This window comes from Numida meleagris, chromosome 2, assembly GCF_002078875.1.
Source record: "Numida meleagris isolate 19003 breed g44 Domestic line chromosome 2, NumMel1.0, whole genome shotgun sequence".
In the NCBI taxonomy this organism is placed as follows: Eukaryota; Metazoa; Chordata; class Aves; order Galliformes; family Numididae; genus Numida; species Numida meleagris.
The window spans coordinates 143,796,541-143,821,203 of NC_034410.1; the positions used below are offsets into that span (position 1 = coordinate 143,796,541).

At 40.4% G+C, this 24,663-nt stretch overlaps 1 protein-coding gene across 6 annotated transcripts in view; it reads right to left on the reverse strand.

Annotated features, from left to right (window-relative positions):
- PTK2 (protein tyrosine kinase 2) overlaps window positions 1–24,663 on the reverse strand; it is a 200,127-nt gene that overhangs the window by 86,711 nt on the left and 88,753 nt on the right. For 5 of the 6 annotated variants that reach the window (XM_021387143.1, XM_021387146.1, XM_021387147.1 and 2 more), the window contains 2 exons: window positions 19,154–19,320; window positions 12,522–12,609 (listed from right to left, as the gene is read on the reverse strand). In XM_021387143.1, the coding sequence (XP_021242818.1) occupies window positions 12,522–12,609; window positions 19,154–19,320 (255 nt within the window). The remainder of the gene's footprint in view (window positions 1–12,521; window positions 12,610–19,153; window positions 19,321–24,663) is intronic. The other variant, XM_021387148.1, reaches the window with a different exon arrangement.

A 24,663-nucleotide genomic window follows, 5' to 3' on the forward strand; every position in this document is an offset into this window, starting at 1 on the left:
TCGACTCAACTCCAAAATATATTTATTAGAAAGAAGTTGAAGACTTCACTAAGGATCCTTCAGCATCATGTAGTTTGCAGTGCAAACGTGTATAGAAATATAATTGTTGTTTTGTATTCCCATGGTAGTAATACACAAGATATGCAGAACTAATGATCTTTTCTTTCTTCCTAGTGCTTACAGTTAAAAGAAAAACAAACCAAAACAAAGTAACAAAAAATCTCATCCTCATGTATTTGATTGTTGCGGTTGGTCAAGATGTTTAGACTCTAGATGATTATCTAGTACCCTGACCAACTACACCTTGAAAATCTCCTGTGAGTTATGGGGATTCTACTGTGTCCTTGGGGAGGTTGTTCCAGTGATTCATTGTCCTTGCTGTAAAAGCTTCTTTCTAGTATACAGTAGTATGACATCCTTTGAGTCTTGCCATCTCTAGGCTGAGAGTGCCAGCTGTCAGCCTGTTCTCACAGAAGAGGAAAGATGGCATTCTCTAAACAGTCTCCAGTAGCTCCATGCCTCTTATGCTCAAAGTCACTAAAAAGCCTTTACGTATTCACAAAGCACTTTTAAATCCAGACATTTGGACACTTCTTACTGCGCAGTATCATCAAGTGCCAAAACGGGAAGATGTTTCCCTGGAAAGGGCACTTCTGGAAATAAGATAAAAAAAAAATGCAGCGGTTGTGATAAGTTTCTTATCTCACGTTGGCACTACAACGTGGGGATACAGAACTACTAGAGAGTGTCCAAAGGAGGGCTATGAAGATGGTCAAGGGTCTAGAGGGAGCTGAAGGGCAGCAGTGAGCTCTGCTCTCTGGTGACCATGACAAGGCCCAAGGGAACAGCATGGAGCTGTGTCAGGGGAGGGGCAGGTGGGGGTTAGGAAAGGGTTCTTCATCAGAGGGTGGTGGGCATGGAACAGGCTGCCCAGGGCAGTGGGCACGGCCTTGAGTTGCTGGAGTTCAAGGAGCGTTTGGACAGTGCTCTCAGATTTATGGTTGGAACAGTGTTGTTCGTGTGTGGAGTCAGGAGTTGGACTGGATGATCCCTGTTGGTCTCTTCCAACTCAGGATGTCCTAGGATAACATTAAGTAGTATCTATTTACATTCATTCACTCATCATCGTACTGCACTACTGCACCTGTTTGCAATGGTATAGTATTTCTTTTCTATTACCAAAGTTTTGTTCAACTTAAGTCAGAAATATCATTTAGACGCCTTTGTAAATGGCAGAATGAAATAATTTAAACTGAAAAATACATACAAGCTTCATCCACAGGGATACGAATTCTGCTCTGCACTAAAACTGCCAGGCTCGAGCTCAGGACATGTAAATCAAGAGTACAATTTTCAGGCTCCCGAGTTACTATATTGTTACAAAATGACCTTTGCAGTACCCACACAGATGGCAAACAGCAGACTGGTTACTCTCTGTTTGCAGGTCTATATTGGGATATATGAAAATCAAGAGAAAAACTGAAAATGCGAACTTTGTGTGAATTCAATTGCTATGTGGATGCTTGCACTCCAGAAATGAATAAGTTAAAATTAACTATAACCAAATTACTTTTTATATCATCCATACAGTTTGAATGAACTTGAATGGTGCTTTTAATATAAGCTTTCATTTTGTTCTCCTACCTTGTCTAAGCATTCATCTCCACGTAAAGCCCAAATCACTTCCCTGTAGAAGCTAAAACACCCACTTATGAAACCCCTTACCGACCTTACACCTGTCCAAATCAAATACCCACTGGCTAGTTCACTTACTTTATTTTATTTTCAGTACACACCCACTCTGGAACCATTTCAACAATTTAGCAACACCAGAAAATTTCACAGAGCTGTTATCTACCCTTTCCTTGAGGCATTCATAAACCATGAAGCATCTGCCTGCAGCAAAGCATTTTCTCAGTACTGATATGTAAAATTTCCCCTTGCAGACACTATGCTCATTTGAGGCTGGTAGTATATCATGATCAAATTTTTACTTATCTTCACAGTTCATTGCCTAGTGGATCCCACTACTGAAATAATTCATTTGCTAAACTAAAAAGCTTAAGAACATCTTCAGTATCAAGCAAACAAATCTGAAAATGCTGCTAGCCTCAAGTAACTAATGTTCCATAAATAAATACGCAAGGTTAACCAAATATTTCAAGTTTTCTTTCCCCTTGCCCTCTGGCTTGTGAGCTTTCACATACTGCAGGTATGTTTTCCCAGTTCAAATTTGCAACTACAGGCACCAGAGCTGGACTAAAATAATTCAAACGCCCTCCTAATTGTAACAATTTGGAAGAAAAAAATCAGTCATGACATCCCCTCATAAAAATGAATAGCTGCACTTGATTATCATAAAGCATTGCATATTCATCTGACTGTTTTTATTTTTCAACTTTGGCAGGTATACAAAGACACTGCAAGCTTCAGGAAGCCGGTGGTCATAATCTGGTGCTCTAATTAGATGGAACGATGTTCTATTATTAATAGAAAATGTAGTAAGTGGACGTAATTAATTTTATGTTGCTTTTTTCCAACACCTGCCTGCACACATTTTTCTTTAAATTTCAGTAGATTTAACAAAAAAAAAAAAAAGGAGATTCAATTTCTGCTCCCAGAATACCAATGAGAACTTCTCTTATTTTTCCTTGCCTAATTTGTTAGACCAATGCATGAACAAATCAAGCTCACACCAAGATAAGAATTTTGCAAGTTCCAGCACAAACTGCATAACATCAAGGAAAAAACCTGAGCAAATATTAAATGGAAGAGACACAAGAGATAATTCAATGGCAATTAAGTGTGCTGCCACAAGACAACTGAACAGTTTTCCTCCTGTGTTTCTCAATTAAGACTTTTATTATTCTTGTTGCTAATACAGATAATGAGAATTGAGAAATTTTTTCATCTGTTTAAGAGAAAAAAAAGGCTTATTCTGAAGAGCTAAAGCATGATTATATAAATAAGCAGACACAAAACCTTAACTGTTGACGATTTGAAGAACTTGACATGTTTTTCTTGTTTATTACTGACTCAAAAGTATGTTAAGAGGGAGCATGACTCCTGATCAGTGTTCAAAAATAAGAGGCTAAATCAGGAAATGTCATGTAGCTAGTTTGTAAGAGAGTATCAGTTTATATAAACATCTCACAAATCTAGTATCAAAAAACTACTCAAAAAAACCCAAACAAACCAAAAACAAAACCAAACAACTGGCCAAACAAGAAAATGCAAAGAAGCAACACTCACCACCTGAAGTTACAGTATCTACACCACCTACTGCAGAGGAGATACTCGGGCATCAATCTACTTCACACTTCCAGATGAGTACTACAATATAAGTACTGAAGTAACTGTACTTGTATTTGCCCACTTGGGCTGATGAATCAGAACTCAAGGACAACCTATGCTTCACACTTGTCCTTAATCTCTCGGTCATGAAAACTACAGACTATTGCAAATAAGGGATGCAGCATATGGAAAACATGAATGCCAAGCAGGAATGCACTTCTCAGAGGTAGGGAAACAGTTTTTTACATGCCTTGATAAAATGTGGAACAAAACTGATCAGCCCACAACACACGTTGCTTGTTCAGAAAATACATGGTTAGGAAGGAAACTAACATTTAAATACAAGAATCACAGAATTGTAGAATGGTCTGGGTTGGAAGAATGTCAAAGTCAAAAAAAATCTACGCCACAATATATAATGTTGACATATTAATATCCTTTTTTGACCAATATTTACCTTCTATTCTCACCAACACATGTTTTTCATCACCATTCTTCACTGGTTGGCCAGAAAAAAAAAAATCTGTTGTGTTTCAAGTGTTTTGAACTATGAAAGTTCAAAGATACTGTTAAATCATAAGAAAAGGAGGCAAACACTGAACCGTGAACTAATAACCTTTTTCCACAAGGAAGATATGCATGCAAACAAAAGCCCAGTTGTGACATCAGACTTATAAAATATTTGTTCTTACACTTGAATGGACAAATTGCTGATTGTCTAACTTGTAACTTCTCAGAATTTACTAAGAAATAACGAGCACTCTGACGCCTCTACCAATGGCTGGCTATGAATGGTTCCAGCTGGTACAGTTTAAAATAAAAACTGGAGACAGGGGAAAGCCCACATTTGTGAAGATGAAGAAATCAGAGAATAGCCCTGTGCTAGAACACATGATCTAAGAAGAAATCTATCACGGGCCTCGTATTTTGTACACCAGCTGCTACTTTCAGAAGCCATCTGCTTCATTTTTCTGCACACAAGTTTTTTTTTATGCAGCTGCAGTACTTCAGAAAAGCACTCACTTGGGCTGATGAGCCATCCTGCCAGCGCAGTTCATAACACAACGTAGGATTTCGATTTCTTTATTAAGAAGAAGAGTAAAATCATTTTGAACTGAGTACCAAATTCTTTCCACGAGTTCAGGGATTTTAAAAAGCCTTCTTATTCTGCCTTAAAAACATATTTTGGTTTAAATTTATTTATATCCCCCCCAAAATATATATTAAGCACAATTATCAAACTTTGTTTTAACTTTTGTTTTCAGACATAAACATTGTGGAAATTCTTTAGTAACGATGCTATCAAACAGTGTCTCAACACCAATAATTAGCCCCCGTGCTGGCTTTCCCATCTCATTTAATGTTACCAAGGAATTTCCCACAGGACTATATCCAATTTTTCAGGAGGACAGTTTAAAAATAAGCAATCTATTTCTCTTGCTTTACTTTCACTATCTGTGACCTACTTACACAACTTACAGGTCTGATTTTTATTTCTTTCCATATGAGCATTTCTTTGGAATTGCATTTAAACAGCACTGCAGTGGTGAAGGACTCTCCAAAGAGTTAAAAAAAGAATGAAAAGGAAACCCTGCCACAACACAGCAATTTAGATAAGCGAAGGAAACACAATGCTTTCTGAACTCCCATTCACTAAGCTGCAGAAGAATCGCCATTGGAGTAGCTTAGCAAGGCATGGAAGACAAAGGTTTACATTTCAGCACTTTCTCCTTATGCAGTGTTCTATCCACAGATTTTCAGATGGCGTTTTTTATCTCTTATATTCAAAAATGATGTACCCGTGGTTGGTCTGTCACATTTATATTAACAACTAGAACTCTCCTCTTCTCCCTCCTCCATTTACAATACTCATTTGTTCTCCTGTTTAACAGCTCAGGTGCGTTCTAGCAGCTGCATTTAAAGTCACAAGTTTCTCCTGACTGAAGGTGATAAAGTCCAGGTGTCCCAGTGCATCACTCTGAAAAGCGAGTAGTTAAGTGACCAAGACAATGATCTAAGCACATATGTTTTCCCTGGAACCTCACATTTAAAATGAATAAAATTACTCTGTGCACAAGTTCAGATTGCATTTTGCTTCCCACTTCCTGCAGGTACTGCATGCAAATCTGCCACGATCCACGTCACAGCTCTACCTACCAGAAATAATCATCTCAAATATTCTACGCTTTCTGCTGTAACCTGTTTTGCAGAGTTGAATACATTGCCAAAAAGCTGTAGCCTTGCAACATTAAGGTCCCTACGCACACCACTATCACTTCAGAAAACTTATGCCAAATTTACCCTCCAAGATTTGTTCCTCTTCTGCTTTGAATGAAGTACCATATGCACAAAAGCTCAAAGCATACTTCTAATGTTGGCATTTTTAGGAACCACCTTCATGATCAAAATGGTAGTATTTAAAACATGCACAGGAGGAAAATGCATGTGGTAGCTCTCTGCCCCTATTTACCCATCTGATAATATTAGACATATTATAGGAACTAAGTCTACATTAGGGAAAATTAAGGCTTCAGCTTTTTCTTGTGGAGTTAAAAGCACAGATTCAGTATTGGGATAACATTAATTTGCCATCTGCCCTCAGCTGCTCCTCCTCTCCATCTTCCAAGGTCACACTCTCTATATAATCCGGAGGTGATCTTTGACATCTCTAATTTTGGAAGCTCCTATGTTAATAATAAGGTCATTAGAGATAGGGAGAAAAAAATCAACTTCTGGCAAGGCATTGTTTGGGACAGAATGGCTAAAAATGATCCCTTCTGTCAGAGTGGCCTGATCTCCAGATGTCACTGCAATATACACTGCTGCTTCTTACAGCCTCCACAAAGTAGGACTATACACTTGGGAACTATATAGTGCTCAACCTACTAAGTATGCCTTGCTAGCAGCTAATTTTATACTCCTCCTTCTGACACGGGGTTTTGCTTTTCCAGATCAAATGAGTGCAAGGATCAATGCAATTTGCATTTTGCTTCTCTGACATATGTTATACACTCATCAGAAAAACATTTTGTTCAAGATCACTAAGATGCACGCACACACCCATACATGAAAACCTGTGCTGAGTATTTTACATCTATGGTCTTGAGTTAACAGTCATTCACATGACTGAAAGAAAGTCCACAAGCACTACTTCCACCACTGCTGCTGACAGGTGGGAATTTAGAAATCAAAGCAGCTGCTTTCCTTTGGACCAGGTTCGACTATGGAAGAAGCATTTAGGAACACCAGTATGCTTTGCATTCCTGGCACAGAGTACTGCTCGCAGGAAGCAGCGGTGAGACACAGAACATTTGGAAGGTACAGAAGCAGTGACACAACTGTACAAGCAGCAAGATTTCCAAGAACATCAGCACAGTTTTGAGGCTGTAAATCAACTGAAGAACAGTACTTCACAATGAATTGTGAATTTCAGCCATTTCAAGAAAGGACCCCTACAAAGGGTACCTCACTTTTAATTACTTTCACAAGTTGTAAAAAGCAGACAGGTGATGTTCAGTTGGATATATTTTTTCCATTTTTAAGCAGCTGCAATTCTTACACTTTTTATCATTTTGCTTTAGGGCACAGTTTGTGTGTCAACCTTTAACTCTTCTTGGAGGATTTTATCTCTAAGAGGCTGCAAATATCAGGAACACCACAAGCTTTTCCTCCTATGTCCTTGATTTTCTTTAAAGCTTTAACTACCAAAGTCATTTGCTTTAGGTCTCCTATTTTTATTACACAATAAGATATGCTGTTATTTAATTAGGTTAAAGAGTCTAATTCCCAGCCTGTATTTCAAATTATGTCTCATGCACCGAAGCCTTATAAAACCTAAATCATTATTATAGTACTTGCCTTGACTTATACCTTCCTACATGTTCAGGGACAGTATTATTAAAAAGGTATTTCATTTGCATGATGTATGTCTCTAGCACAAAATAGGAGTGAATTTTCATTTAGGGAAATGCATTTTACCTGTTGTTATCTTCACAGAAACAGAACAAAAGAAGTCCCACTGCCTACCAGAAACTTTGTCTCATTCTAATTTAGCACACAAAACTCTTTTTTTTAAAAAAAAAAAAAAAAAAGAAGGGAGACAACTTCTTACAAAAATACACCTGCACTATATTGGCCTGGGGAAACGTGGGATTTCTATGGACAGAATTCAGCTCAGTTTTTCCAGAACATCATTTACCTGCCCTAACTTCAAGCTCATTCTCACTCTGCTTGCAATTTCTCCTCCTGTGTTACATAAACCTTGTCTCATTTAAACAGCTAAAAAAAAAAAAACACAGCAAAAGTCTCCTTTAGTACATAAATGCATACATGTGGACCGGAGCTAGAAGCATACAAGCTAAAAGAAGCTGCACACAGAGAAATTCTACACTGATGAAAATGACCTTTCCTCCTTCTTCATGATCCAAAAACCCCAAAAGTTACTTTAGAAATCTTCTGTTCAAGGCACAGAGCAGCAACAATGGAACAGCTGAGCCCCAAGAGCTGGTTACCCCCCACTCCCATACAGATGCTTACTGCCTTTTCATCAAGGGATAAACCATCTCCAATTACTATAAGCTAACATGTTATTCAAGGATAAATGTGTGCAGGCTCTTGTCCCACAGTAAAAGGCAGGCAATTCAAGTAGCTTACATCTGATTCTAATTATATGAATGTTTTAAAAATCTGTATTCTATCTTGATGTGAGATCCAGCCCTCACTGCTCACTCAGCTATTATGCCTGTACCCTTTTACTTCCACCTCCCAACAGCATTAACACTGGAACAGAGAGAGAGGAAGACACCTGCAATGAATTCCACCAACACTTTTTTTTAAAAGCAAACCGAAATGCTCCAAGAAGTGCAAGAAAAATGTGACACAGAGTTTTCCTTACTTGAAACAACTCTAATTTTTAATTCTCCTTTTATACCTTGTTTCTTCTGAAGCCTTCTCGAAAATCAGTTTTTAAAAAATCTTGTAGTTGCCTTTATTCTTTTGAGAATAGTCAACAGAGAGAAATAAGGAAATTATGTATTGATAAAAATTCATTTACAACAGTTTTCCTCAGCAATCTCGTGCACGCTCTGTTTAAAGGTTTTTGAGTGAGGTCAGCGTTGTTTTCACATTAGGGTGTCTAATACAATAGGACGCAACTTGCATACAAAGACGTGCATGCAAAGGCAACGCAGCAACATATGCAGACTGTGCAAACACCACTAGCTGCAATTCCATTTGCATAATGTGGGTGAAATTGCAAGCAGTACCCAAGGGAACAATACAGTCAATGCAACATCACCAACTAAATGTTCTTCTAGCTAATGAAAAAGAGATGAGAGGCCACTGCAGACCTGCCCTCCACTACCTTTGCCACCTTCTGAACAGACCAGCAGAAGAAGAAAATTCTAGCATGACTCCTTTGAACAGAACTCTCGAGTAGGAAATAAGATGACTCCTGAACACAACCAAAGCATCACTTTTCTCCATCTCAAGTCTCAAAGCTGAGCAGCCTGAAAAACAGATGCGCTGACAAACCGCATGGTATCAGGGTTAGTACGACCGCATGGGATTAGTGCATTTGTAATTCTGACGTTACAAACAAGTTGCAGGGCTTCCCCCCCACGTATTGATTTGAACCATTTGCTGTACAGCTTGCAGACCAGAGGCACTCCTGCAGAAGGTCTCATTAAGTGCTCTACTTTTATACTCCCAATTAGAAGTGATTACGCCCACTGCAGCTGGCTGAATGAGGGCCACTGATTGCAAACAGCTCGGCATCGAGCCGCAAACTGCTCCGGTCCCAGGTTCCTGACTGGTTCAATAAAGAATATGTAAGACAAAGAAAGGTCACAGCATCCTTCATATAGTCAAAACCAAGAAAAAAACCAACTTTATTAATGCAAGCACAATATGACAATAATTAAACAATAATAAACAAGAGAAGACTTACATGTTTGCATAGATTTATACAGTGCAATGCATGCACTGAAGTGAATGGGAGTAGTCATGCATGTGGAGTTATAAACGTGTGCCAGTTTTCCCAGTTTTCAGTTCAACAGCCTGATAACTATGGCTGGGCTTAACTGCATGAATAAACTGCGCCTGCTGACAGTGATTAAGGTAATATTTCATTATTTTTACCAATGTCCTGTGCTTTTATGAAAGATGAAGGGTCACTTGAGGATTCAGCCTTACCCAAACTTTCAGCTTTTCAACAACAGTGCTGCTCTGCCATTAAAACTCAGGAAAATAATTACACAACTTCTGAAATCCACGGACATTTCACAGGTGACAAAATCACCATGTTCATTTTCCTTCCCCGAGACCTTTTTAATTTGACATTGTACATTTTTAATCAGACAGACAACATGTGTTTAGGTGTCATTAAGACAGTAACAGGTCCTCAGACACATCTTGAAAACAAAGATTTAGTCGTGGGCAGCATCTGGTCCTCAAAATCTTTTTTTCCTCACATACAGCACAGAACACAAGAACATATCTGATTTTTACATCCAAAAAAAGCCAGTTTGAATCTATAGTTGTCCGGGTTTTTGTTTGCTTGTTTTAAATTCTGTAACTGAGTTCTATGTTCATTATCTCTAACAGAGTTATTTCTGTGCAGAAACCTTGTGGTGTCTGTGTACGCACATATGATTTATACGTGCATTTCATTGTTTTTGCCTACACACAACATGCTGTGCCTGACTGCACACTGATTGCGAAGGATGAGCTGTGGTTAGCAAAAAAAGGCCAAAACGCAGCGAAGACAACAAGAGACAAAGAAAGCGGAAAATCATTTTCATACCCCTCCTTGTTCTGGGTTTGTTTTATGCTGCAGCATTATTTCTCAAAACCTTTTCCTGCGTTCTTTTTGTAAGTCGGTGAGGTTATGTTACCAGATAGATGTAATTGTCCTAATTTATTCAAGAAGCCAAGTGAGAATTACAGAGCAAAACAGAGCCAGGGACAGTGCACCAGCTCTGAAAGTTATGCATTTGATTTCCATGACAACAGAGACCCAAATACCTTGCAGGACCCCAGAAAGAAGAACAGTGACTTTTAAAGAACTGTATTTATAAGTACTTCATGATGACGTGGAGAAAAGAGGGGAAGAGAAAGTATTTGTAAGGTGTGCAGAGAAAGGAGACAAGAACCTCTGATATTCATTCTACAAAAGAACTGGGATTTGGGGCATCATCAGATACATTCAGCTGTCTTCTTTGCATATCAGTTCCTGTATTTCTTCATAAGCCTTCCTGCTATCTTGAGACATTTTTACCTGATTTCTCCAAGTTTAATAAGAGCATCTTTGTCAAAAAGCGCTATAAGTACTCGTCTGGCATTTTCAGTTCCTTGCTGAACGAAATAGTGAGGCACAGATGAGAAGGAGCTTTAGGCTTGCAGTGCCATGATTTGCAAACAAAAATCTTAACGTATAAGTAAAAAAGGAAAATACAAGGAAATAAGGAAAAAGAAGTACGTCTCAAGGGGCTGAAGAAACCTAGCTGGTTCCCTTACTAGGCTTGAATTGTAGGATTCAAAAAAGAAAACACAAAAAATGAACCTAACTGTGTGTTTTTACCCAGATTTGAGCTGTGACTGCTGGGTGAGCTTTGTCACACTACAGTAACAGCCTCCCAAAAGAGAAGGGGAGCAACCCAAAGAGTTCTCCTGAACTCTTCCCACCTGTTGGGCAGGCAAATGATGGAGTTCAGGGAATTATTTTGGAGCTCATCAGCCACTTTTGCACTGTAGAAAACAAAAAATGCACATATTTCAACCCAGCATGAAGAAAGTCACTTGCTGCTGAAATAAAAAGAAACATGATTTGTTGTTTCTGCAAGAATCCCTGGCAGTACTAAAATGGCCACCAATATCACACAGACTAAACTGGAATGCTAAGTCCAGATAAGCACTGCTCTGAATTGCTTTCTCAGATGCTGGCTCCAGCACACAGCAATACAAGGATTTTGTCACACATTAAAAAAAGATTACAGGTCATTTATCTACGGCAGGAACGCATGCGTGTAGTATGAAGGGCAACAACTGTTAAGAAATTAGTATGAGAGTAACAATTTGATACACTGATTTAAGATGAAGGATTGGACAGAGGGGATCACAGAATGGTTTGGGTTGGAAGGGACCTTTAAGATCATCTAGTTCCAACCCCCCTGACATAGGCAGGGACACCTCCCTCTAGACCAGGTTGCTCAAAGCCCCATCCAGCCTGGCCTTGAATGCTTCCAGGGAGGGGGTATCCACAACCCCTCTTCAGCAACCTTTTCCAGCGTCTCACCACCCTCACAGTGAAGAATTTCTTCCTAATATCTAGTCCAAATCTACCCTCTTCCAGTTTAAAACCACTTCCCTTTGTCCTGTCCCTACATGCCCTTACAAAATGTGCCTCCCCAGCTTTCCTGTAGGCCCCCTTAAGGTACTGGAAGGCCGCTATAAGGTCCCCCTGGAGCCTTCTCTTCTCCAGGCTGAATAGCTCCAGCTCTCCCTTGGATAATTATGTTTTCCTCTTTCCAGTAACTTAAAAGGGAAAATTTAACAGAATTACTGTTAAGCACTGACATTTCAGTATATGAAGAACCACATCACACCACCCACAAACTGAAAAAACCCACCTAACATAGTAAGTGAGTAAATAAGTTTGAATACTCAAAGCTGCATGGTTTCCTAAAGTTAGGGGATTCGAGTCAAAATTGCTCTAAAAGATAACTCCCCAGTTTTATTCCAAGCTTCCCAGTCTAAAGGCAAGTTCAACATGTTAAGAGTATGAAATGGATATTTAGGTGCTTAGTTTATGAAAGTTTTACTATTCAAGTTTTACTCATCAAGACAGACTGTAAGAAGATACTCAAATCGACAAAATAACCTAAATAACATATCTGCAAAAAACATTCTGTGGTTGTAGTAAAATTGCCTGCTTATTTACACTTGCAAAAGAAATGAAGTAATTTAATGAAGTGGAAAATATAGGAACATGACTGGACAACAGTAAATTTCATCCAAGATGAGACAACACCTTCAAAATTACCAGAAAAGATCTCCCATCGCTCCTCAGGTAGAAAGATGCCATTGTCAGTTCCCTTTATGCTTTACATAGAAAACCTTCAATTTTACCAATTTTTTGTTTCTGAAACACTACATCAACCACATAAACAAAGCAAGAATTTTCCAAACAGATCGCAGCAAAACAGAAAGTAACTGATAACTGAACATACCTGCTGATAGAAAAAATTTAAAGTTGGTTTGTCCTCAGTGAACTGGTTTAGAAATCCTTTGGGCAAATATCGAATTCTCAGTTCATATCTGAAAAACAAGGAGAATCAAACTGGTAAGACAAGCAATACCCAAGACTTCATTGCAAGTACAGACAGTCTTCAAATGTTGTACAAAAGATGGATAAAATCAAAACAAACTCCAAAAACTAAGTAGAAATTGTATCTTTTGACGACTCAGAATACTAAACCAGAGAGTATGGAGTACTTGACATTTCATAAACATGTTTCCAAGCGACCCCTGTGTAAAAGCAAACAAAACCCCTGTGCTTCCCAAAGCATCACTGAGAACTGAAGCGTCAGGACCCAGAGCAGATAAGCTATTAGATCCAGGCCCATAGGAAGGGTGCTCTCTGTGAGGTGACAACAGGTGTCCCGCCATAACCATAGGTGTGACCTCCTGGCTTTTTCTTTTGCATGACATCCCTGTACAGATCTCACTGCTCTGAGGGAAAGTGGCAGCCAGCACTACTCACCAGGGAGCCACATCCTACAGATCCTAGAGAACAGGGGTTTACTCAAGAAAAAGACTCAACTTGTTCTCACATTAAGTGCTGCAGCATTCACCTCCAAATTGTTCCAAAGGTTTAGAAGGGATTTCTCTGTAAAAAAAATTACGTTTCCTACTTCCTCCTTCATCACTAAGATGCATGCAAAAGCTGAATGTATCAGTCTTCCACATGGCAGTCATGTTCTACAAGCCAGCGATACATAATGAGTGAGATTCGGAATTACCCACAATTCATGACCAACGCCACATTTCTATCCCTTCTCAAAGCTTCTACTTCTAAACTTGAAGAAGGGCTTGGGTTGGAAGGGATCCCAAGGATCAAGTTCCAACCCCCCTGCCACAGGCAGGGCCACCAACCTCCAGATCTGCTACCAGACCAGGCTGCCCAGGGCCCCATCCAACCTAGCCTTGAACGCTTCCAGGGACAGAGCATCCACAGCTTCTCGGGGCAGCCTGTGCCAGCACCTCACCACTCTCTCTGTGAAGAACTTCCCCCTGACATCTAACCTAAACCTGCCCTCCTTGAGCTTAATTTACTACTATTGCTCATCCTGCAGAAAAAGCCAATGATGTTTGACACCTTCTGCATGCTTCCTCCTCCGAAACATTCCTAGAACAAAATCCTGATAATAAACATACTCATCCCTTTCACTGTGTCAACACAGCATTACCCCAAGTAAAAAACTCTTCATAGCCCTTCCCCATAATAAGCATATTTAGCAATTTTCTAAAGATGGCAAGGGCAAATATTGCAACATCTCTTAGTTCCAGCAAGACAAGGACTTCTTTTAAGCAAGTAATTTGGCTGCCTGTGATCAAGGTTCATATAGGGATGTGATAAAAATTTACTAGGAGCTCCACACAATATGCTGTAAAAAGCTGCAGGATTCCTTGCTTTGAAATCACTGACAATTATCATCTAGTGAGATGTCCTGAAAATAAGGAAAACATTAAGAAATTATCAACACGCACACACGTGCTGTATTCAAGCTAGGAATATTCAGAATTACAGTTTTTCAGAGAACAGGGAACACTCAGCCTTCCTGTACACAGGAAACAACATTTGTAAAACAGTCTTCAGGGTACAGGATATAAAAGAGATGGAGGACGCAGCCAGAAATAAATGAAAAAAACAACTCAAAGTCACATTTAATGAGAACCATTTTTTGAGAGTTGTCTTGAGAAGGTGCACAGAACCACCTTTTACATTGCTGATCCATTTTTCCATTTCATGATTGCCACGCTGGTCCTTTACAATGATTCATAGGGAGTATTTCCTTATTCACCTCAATTTTAACTATAATCCAAATGGTACCCCTTCAGTGGCACTGTCTTTAAGATGATAAAGCTCATGGGTAGAGGTATTTTTCTTCCCATCCTGTTTAGAGAGTGGCTGGTTGGGTGGCTGGCAGAAGCCAGCATCACCTACCACAAGTGCTTGACCAAGGGAACCTACGACAGCCCGGAAGGGGAGCATTATGATTCAACACATGTTTTGGACATCTTATTTAAAAATAAAGTCTGAAGACAGGGCTGAATTATCACAAATGAAAAAGAACTCTTTTTTTGGTCACTGAAAGTACAAACACTGACTAAACACGGTTAAGTCACTCTGTACCATCCCTTCTATTTTTCTGTCGTCTTGCAAGCGAAAACCAGAGATCGTTCAGGCCCCATGAGATGCATACAGAACTTATCTCAGATCTCCAAAGGAACACATGCTGACTCTGCCGTCTTGATAAAGAGATGAGAAAATATGGGAAAAGCAGTATTTCCTTTACAGAACTTGGTCTGCTTCACTAAGGAGCCATGAGAAGTACTGCTTTTTGCAACAGCATCTCATGAGAAAAGGAAATGTAAAAAGCTTGGCTGGGACAGCAACAGTGACCTTCATTACCTATTTATAAAGTAATCTCTGACTACGCTTATTGGAATGAAGAAGCCGATTTCCACAGGCCAATTCAAGGATGGGCTTGACTTTCAATATCCTCTAAACATACTTTTTGAAACGTGGCCAATTCAAGAGATAAGTCCCTTCTCACAAAACTGATTTGCCTGCTGAGCAAGTAAACCCATTGATGTCCAGCTCCCTTAAGTTTGGTAAGAATACTACCCAGAAGACTACAATTCTAGTTGCTACTCTGTATCTGTACTGGGGTACACAAGTGCTTCCATGCACACACTGATACTGCTGAGTCCTCCACTCCAACCTTCAGAACCATGAGTAAAGTTAAATACTGTATGGTTTAAGTGTCCTGCCCACAGCACACCATACACGGCTGAGGAGTTCCAGGAGCTCCTCTTGGAGCAACAAGCACTACCTGGGCAGAAGCTGAAGAAGAAAGGATGATCCAAGTCTTCATACCTCAGGGGCAGTGGAAGAAATAATTAGACCAATCCCAACCATGTAATTTAGTTCCAGCAGGATCCAATTTAGTTCACATCAGCAGAAAAGTAACCAGAAAAGAGATGCTGGGAACAAATAGGGTGGACACAGATGGGAGAAAATAGCCTTGTGTGAGATTAGTGAACTGCATCAGGCTGCTGAAGGATTAGACAAGCATTAGGGCTCATAGAAGAAAAGGGAGAGGACTGGATAACTGGAAGCACGAGGGGGGAGAAGAAGACTGGGAAGAATAAAGCTGTGAGGTTACCTGTCGCCCCACTAAATCATACCATGACTCTTCTGGCCTTTGTGCCAGTGCAGAGGCACTTGTGTTGATGTCAGAATTTACAACACAGGACAGCTAAGCACTGGGGTTTCCTTTAGGGTGTCTTCTACCTTTTACAGCCTAAGTATGAATGATATGCAGTTACAAGGATCAGCTTTACCTATGCACCTTAATCACAGAACAGGAAGATCTCTACCCCATACAGAACAGTTGTTCCAAGCAATATAATTTGTTAAGTGAATCTCTCAATTTTCTCCCTTTCAGGCAAAAAACAGGGCACTAAATGGAATGGTGCTTTGGCATATACCATTTTTAAAAGACAGAGAGGATAGCTGCTGTGATTGCTGGTAAAGGCATAGCCTTATCAAAAATAATCAGGGCTGATGTTATGACTTGAGACTCCCAGATCCTGATATTCCTAGTTCAACTCTCTTTGCAGGAATAAAGAACACAAGTCAGAGAGGAAGCTTCTTTCATGTGGCACTCTCATGCCCTTTGAAACATCTGAACATTAATATAACACTACACGTGAAGAGGAATTTCTTCATTAAAAGACGAGTCTCATGCATGTCCAGGTCTGCCTTCCTGACATAAACACTAAGAGGAAACCTGAAGCAAATAAATCAAAGGCACTCCTGTCTTCATTTTCTTCATATAAAACAGCACTGGGATTTCATTTGTATTTCAGTTGTCATCTGGGAACATCACGCATGTGCAGGCCTCCATAAAACATAATGCTGAACAAAGATTAACAATTTATGCGGCAGTAAAATAAACCTGACAGCAGGAGTGTTATTGGAATTCAGCAAACAAAACCCTCAAACTGTATTTAGATGACTACAGTTATTCTAAAGCAATTGCATGAAATTATGCTCAAATTATGCAATGCTGTTGTAGTGCTAAACCTTGGACATCTCTTTGAGATAAGACAGTATTACCCAGGACTCCTAACTATTATTTTAACCACAAGATAGATAGTTCAGTTGTTGCTATCTTGTGCAAAATGGACAATTTTTTTTTAAAGCAAGAAAGAGATCAATGTAAAATATAAAAGCAAACATGAAGGTAGGAAAAGACTTCTAGCAAGCAATGATTTCCTGTTCATCTTTTGCCACGTAATTGAGTTTATCCGCTGGTAGTTTGGCAAAGCTCAAGCTGTGTGTACACCTGCAACCGAACTGCTTGCCATAGAAAGAGAATTTGAAATGACAGAAATTTGGGTGGCTTTGTTGCCCTGATGTCCACTAATATTTCCTCTTCCTGAGCTCCGTGTCAGCTGTGTCATCCAGAGCAGTCATATCCTTGTGCCCTGCCACTAAGCCATCCTCTGAAGGACTCTACATAGTACAGCACCAGACAAAAGCTGCATACACTGCGGACAGATTTTATTTTAGTAACCTGTGTACAGCCTCCTGACAATCAGCCTATCTTCCAGCATCTAAGTCCAAAAGAACATCCTAGATCTTATTCCTGAGCATCGAATATGAAGCCCTTTTAATTTAGATGATTAAAAAATTCACCAGAGACATTTATTGGATTATTAATACTATAGGAAGCTTTTAATTTAAGAATCATTCCAAGACGTCTCTCCCTTCACTAATCTAAATATTTTTACAAGCACCGTCATTTGATCTTAAACACCCTTTTATGGTATTACAAATATGACAGCAATGTTTTGATTATACACAGCAAATCTCCACGGGTTTAAAAGGTATGTCAGCTGCATGGATCCGATAACACATAAAATGACGCCCTGGAAAGGTATTGAATAATTTACATCTTATCACAGCTCTTTCATGAGCATTTTATACAATTCCTATCCACAAGCTTCAAAACAATCATCTAACTTTGCTTTTAAAACCGATTAACTTTGTTCTGCGATACGTACAATGTGAGTTGCACCACGGAATAAAAAAAATGGAATTGGCATTTGTACACTACATGACAGATTTCCACAGCATAAATAATTCACATCTTATACACAGCACGATTGTCATGGAACTAATTCAGGAATCCCTTACTTCCAAAGCCGTATTTCACAGTATTATCAATGAAAAATTTCTTGTAAGGAAGGATAAATGTTGATGCACATCCCACAAACAATAAAACGTAACATGTGTAGAAGAGAACTTCCTAACATTTCTGACATTCAAGTTTTCAACAATTCTCATTTATTTGATATTATGAAGTCAGAACGCTAAAGAAAATGTATAAACTGTGACATCTGCTAGTGTAAGATGCTAACTCAATTTGCAAAAAATTAAGTGTAGACTATTTACAATAATTCTGCAGCATCAGTATTTGTAGCCTTCAAAGTAATACAGCAAATTAGCACAAACTGTGGTTATGAACATAAAGCTACTACAGAGAAAAAAAAGGCACAACCCACCCGCAGTGAATCTGTAGTAATACTAATCTACGTTTTGGTATTCTCACAAGTTTAACATTACGTTTGGTATTTTAGAACTCCCTTTCTTCTCTAGTAAGCTACTGCATCCTTCTGCAAATCCTTCCTCTCATTTTTCTACCAGCAAAGTGGAGAATCTTTCCCATCTTCTCTCCAGTCTACATCCTCTCCTGAGCATGCACCCTCACCTTGCTCTTTGTCTCCCATCAGCACGCTCTGCTAACAAGCTGAAGAGAACTCAACCTTAAACAGAGCTGGTTGAAAGAAGTGGTATGACCTAACTGGCATCATGAAAATAGGTCAGCAAACAAACCCAGGCTATGAAAAAACAAAAAACAAATATCTGCAGTCATCTTTCCATTCTGCATTGATCCTAGTATAACCGAAGATCCTAGTTAGAAGAAAAGCAGATGTCACTCACTGCTCCGGGTCTCAGCTTCTTATCCAACAACTAGTTTTACAACTAAAACGTTTCAGAACTGCAGATGGATGAACTGATATACTTGCTGTATTTCATCCTTTCCAAATTTCAATTCTCCTGTTTAGTCTGTGCATAAATACAGTAATGTGTAACAATATCTTCTTGTTTTCATTTAATTAATAGGATCCTTCAAAATTTTTAGAGGTGTGCATACACCAGAGATAACACCAAGATTCTCGTACTAAAACTTTAAGGATGACAAAACCTGAGATGGGGTTCACTAAATGTACCACAAGCTTTGCAGATTTTCAGGACAAACGCCAGACTTCTGCTCGTACTTTATGCCTTCTCTAAATCCCAGGTCACATTTTCTGTTTTTCTCAGCTTGTAGGAAACCCAACAACAAAAAGCATTCTTCACCACTTACAGCTCTCTGACGAGACAGGTTTTGTTTCTGTTCAACAAGATCTTCCTTAATAAAGCAAATTATAGAGCCAGCTTTCACGACAAGGCAAAAAGACTCGTATGACTTGGTTTTGACACTGAACAGATTTATGGTCTTACTTCCATTCTTCTGGAGGATGCGCTAGTTCAAATTTCTCTCTCACATTGGACACCCCCATGTCCAGGTGTAGCCAGTGAACCTCCTCAGACTGCAGATGACTGAGTCGCAACCCATAGCAGGCCACATTTTTCACTTTGTGACTGTCCACAATCTTCTGAATTATGCCCTAAAACAGAGAAACATACACTCCTTACAAGCCGTAAAATGCAATATGTACTTTTCAATAACTTAATTCAGCAGTAAGATTTCAAAACGTGACCATGTCAAACTCTATACAAAATACAAAGCAATAAATCAGACAGCACCTTCATTAAGAGTACTAAACATTTTAAGCTACTGTTTTGGACAAACATCCACAGTTTTTGAAGCTTTACCAGCACAGCTTCAGAAATCATCACATACATAGGCTTCTATGAATCTTATCACAATTAAGCCACTATTTCTTCTATGTAAAGTAACATAACGTAAAAAGCAAAATATAAAAAACAGGTATGTGGATGAAAGCAAAATGTGAAGAAAAAACAGTACCGGGTCTTTAAAAAAAAAAAGTCTACAACTGGAAAATTGTCTCAGATGTTCATCTTGTTTAGTGCCTGAATTGCCAGGATTTTGCAGGTCACGTCACAGCCTCTTGACTTCCCCCACTCATTTTTTCCTGAGCTCCAACAAATCCCATATAAAGTGAGGCAAGAGACAGTTATTTGGCATTATTAAATTCAAATGTGTTAGCAGATCATGGATTAGCAATCTCTCCAGCACCATGTGCTGGGCCATCCTGCTCTTACCCAGATTAAAAAGTCAGCAGGGGTCCAAAGTTGCTGCCTCACAGCCTGCTAGAAAGTAAGCTGCAGGGCAGCAGAGCCCTGCCAGGGCTGAGCCCTGAGCCCAGCAGGAGCACAGGCTATCACTGCTGCCAGACACTTCTGTCAGGAAATCATCCTCTTTCGCCTCTGAGCTGGATGCACCCTATTGAAAATGCTCATTACCCACAGACGTATACACAGACATATACATAAAATGCTGCTTCTTGCACAGCATTTCAGAAAACATCAACACAGGTAACAGGAGCCAGATGTGGTCTGACAGTTTCCCCCAAATTGTTGAGTTTATATTCCAAAGAAATTGTTTAAGACCTTGATTCTGCAAACTAAGCACGCAAAACACCGCAAAGAAAATTAAGGAAGCACTAAATCTGAAGAGAAGGGGAAGGTGGTACACGTAGGATTGGAAGCATGCTTTTGGCCAGAGTGAGCTTACACTTATCAAACTGCAACTTCTGAAAAATGCCCCAACAGCAATAGAGCGCGCAGTGGAATGTAAAAAAAAAATTGTTGAAAACCTGTAATAAGGAAACACAAACTGTGTTTACTAAGTTTAGAGTCTGAGTTAGAAATCGATCCATCAAGCCCAGCACCACCAGCAGAGTCCTTGTCTTCAGCTCCTTCCACAACCAGAAGTCCTGCCAAATCCTCACCTCTGTAAGACCTGCACTTGCAGGAAGATGGACACAAACAGCAAAGTATGTGAGACGCTTGCAGAGGTCTGTATCATCAAGGAGGGAGACCTTAAGACATACTGGGCAAGTCAAGAACTGTAGGTAGCCATGACATGTTGGCAGCAGCACTCAGAGCAGCAGAAGCCTGGTAGAAAGAGCCAGAGTTGCTGGGACAAACATCTGATGAAATGAAATGACCTCCCTGCAGGCTGCTAAAAACACTGAAGGAAGAAGCACAGAAGATGTCCAGGGCAGAGGCAGCACCAGACAAGCACACGCGCTGCCCCTAAGTATTCTTCCAGACTCTGACTATTTTTAGCAAAGTGCATTTCCTAAGCCAAGCCTCCTTTGTGTCATTCACCAGCCTTCAATGAAACTCTTCCAACTATTTGTCCAGTCTACCCCTAAGGCAGTGAGTTTCTTACAGCCTTCATGAACAAGGTGCAAAGGTCTCTTACCAGATCAATGAGCGGTTTTAGGGATGAATTCAAGTTACTGACGACACAAAAATTGGTTAAGTTTGTTTGTTGCCTCTATTTATAGGTCCTTGTGTTAGTTAGCAAATAATGCAGAGCAGTTGCCTGTATCTAGGGAACCACACATGGCAAAACCAAGAGCTCTCAGAAGTGACAGAGGAACATTTAACCTCTTCTTCACCCAAAGGGCAAGCTCTGCTCAGTTCACGAAGCCTAGTATTTTGGCAGGGGTGCTTCCAGATGCTTTTCATTCCAGATGCAAGCAAGCCACTATTGAAAAATGGAGAAATAGGGAAACGGGGCAGTCAAGCTGGGCAAATGGCTGGTCTGCAAGGGAAAAGTGAAGCACCTATGCTTATTTACTTCTTTATTTATATATCAGGCAATCTGAATTTTGAACATTTAGAGTCACACCTGCAACACGTATAACCCAGCACTACAACAGCAGTTCATTCAGCAACAAAACTCGCACCGGGACGCTACAGCACACAAACAGCGTAGGAAATTCCCATGCAGCACGACAGCTTTGTTTTCTCTGGCTGCTCTTTCTAAACTGTACAAAAATAATCTCCAGGAGTTGCTTTGGCATCACAGCCATAATTGGGCCAGTGTCTTCAACTCCCATGGCGTAATAAACAAGGCATCCAGCCCCCTGGGCTTCTGACAGCCTCTCAAGCCACGTGGAGATGCTCACAGAACCAAACAAAGCCACCACCATCGCGCTTTGGGACAAGTGACAGATCTCCTGTCTTGCACAGTCAGAGAGCAAGGAGCCTTGCCAGAAGCACGCCTGATGTTTTCCACAGGAGCAGAGCAGAATGTTTAATCAGAAGTTTCCAAAGAAATCATTTAACTGTTTAACCACTGCACCTGGACACTAACACACTCTGCTGAGATATGCCACAGAATCATAGAATACTCCGAGTTGAAAGAGACCCATAAGAATTATTAAGTCCAACTCCTTTACACCTAACAACCTTTAGCATCACCGAAGAAAACTGAAATCTCTTCAGACTAGACTGCAACCACTTCTTAGCTCAGGAAGCTCCTTGGAGCCATTCTTCAGTGAAAACCAAACAGGTAAGGAACATCCTGGTGACACTGTCAAACCTGATGACAAACTGAGAGCCTCAAACCCATCCCAGAGGGAAATCCTTGCAGGAGAGCTGGACTCCAGTGGCCATCTGCACCAGAGTAAGATTTCTCTTTGGGTGCACACAGGGTACCTATGTGATACATTTCCATCAGTTTTCATCCATCTGTTGTCATTCTCATCTAAACAGACTACAGCTGCAATGAAGTCACACAGCCATATGCAAACTGGGTGTTGTTTACTGTAATCACGTTGTCTTTAATTAGGTTTGCCGAGCTGACATTTACACCCTAAACATAAAACAGGCCCGTACAGCTGAGCAAAAGAGAATGGGAAGCCCTTAGAGCTATTCTATCAGTAACAGGTGATAGGTCATCCATTCCCTTCCTTTAACTCAGAGGGGAGGCAAAAAAATTAAAAATAAAGCTTCATCAAGAGCCAGGAAACTAGACAGCATGGTTTTTACTCATTCGTTCAAATAACTCACGGTTACTCAAAAGTTAATTTGCAAAATAGATTAATATTTGTCCTCATTAGAAGGTAAAAGCATTCAAAAATAGAATTTAAAGTAAAATACAGTTAGGAAACTGCTGGAAATCAAGACAGGCCAGAGAAGGGCTGAGAGACACAGAATGGCTTAAGTTGGAGGGAACTTTAAATATCACCTAGTTCAAACACCCTGCCACTGGCAGCCTTGCCAAGCACTAGATCAGGCTGCCCACTATCCCATTCAACTTGCCTTGAATACCTTCACAGATGGGGCATTCACAGCTTCTCTGGGCAACCTGTCCCTCATCACCCTCTGAGTAAAAAAATTTTCCTAACATTTAACCTCAGTCTCCCCTCTTTTAGGTTAAAGCCATTCTCCCTTTTCCTATCACTATAAGATTGTGTTAAAAGTCAGTCCCCCTCCTTGTAAGCTCCCTTCAAATACTAAAAGGCCACAATGAGGTCCCCCAGGATCCTCTTCTCCAAGTTTAATAAGCCCAACTCCATCAACCTCTCTTCATGGGCAAGGTTCTCCAGCCCTCTGAGCATCCTGTGACCCTCCTCTGGACCCGCTCCAACAGCTCCGCATCGTTCCTGACTGGGGGCCCCAGGCCTGGACAGAGTACTCCAGATGGGGCCTCATAAGGGCAGAGCAGAGGGGGACAATCTCCTCCCTGTCCCTGCTGGCCACCCCTCTGTTGATGCAGCCCAGGATACTGTTGGCCCTCTGGACTGCAAGAGCACACTGCTGGCTCATGTTCAGCTTTTCATCCACCAGCCCAAGTCCTTCTCTGCAGGGCTGCTCTCAGTGAGTTCTTCTCCCAGTTTGTACTTTTAACTGGGTTCCCTTGACTCAAGTGCAACACCTCACATTATGGCCTTGCTAAACCTCATTAGATTATCATGTGAGCACTTTTTAAGCGTGTCCAAGTCCCTCTGGATGGTGTTCCTAACCTACTGTGTCAACTACACAGCTCAGCTAGATGTCATCAGCAAACTAGCTGAGGGTACACTCATTGCCACTGTCTATGCTGCTGATACAGATGTTGAAGAGCACCGGTTCCAAGGTGGACTCCTGGAGGACACCATTCGTGATCAGCCTCCACCTGATCACAGAGCCATTGACAACAACCCTCTGGCTATGACTATCTAACCAATTACTTATCCGCCTAATAGTACAGCCTTCAAATTCATCTCTCTCCAATTCAGAAATAAGGATGTGGTGCAGGACTATGTCAAAGGCCTTGCATAACTCAGACAACATCAGCTGCACTTCCTTTGTCCACGGATGCCAGCACTCCATGATACCCTAAGCTCTCTCAGTATATATCAGCATTACCCTGTGATTCTGCAAATGAGTGAAAATGAACTGCTTGCTTGTAAATTAAAAAGGCTGATGTGCTACTATGAATAAATTGAAGCTGGGATAACATGCTCCCACTGTGACTACAAACCTAATTTCCCTATTTAGAAGGAAGGAAGACTTCTGCACTAGAAAAGACTTTTTCTAGTCTTCAAGCAGCACCTCCTACACAGGGACACAGTGTTACTGTTAGTGAAGTACTTTAAATATGTCAAGTGCCATTTATATATCAAATATTATCATTTCTGATGAGATCACAGAATAGTTTGGGTTGGAAGGGACCTTTAAGATCATCTAGATCCAACCCCCCTGCCATAGGCAGGGACACCTCCCTCTAGACCAGGTTGCTCAAAGCCCCACCCAGCCTGGCCTTGAATGCTTCCAGGGAGGGGGCATTCACAACCTGTCTTCAGCAACCTGTTCCATTGAGTCACCACCCTCACGGTAAAGAATTTCTTCCTAAAATCTAGCCTCTTCCAGTTTAAAAACATTTCCCCTCATCCTGTCATCGCCTCCCCTTCTAAAAAGTCCCTCCCCAGCTTTCTTGTAGGCCCCTTTCAGGTGCTGGAAGGCCACTATAAGGTCTCCTCTGA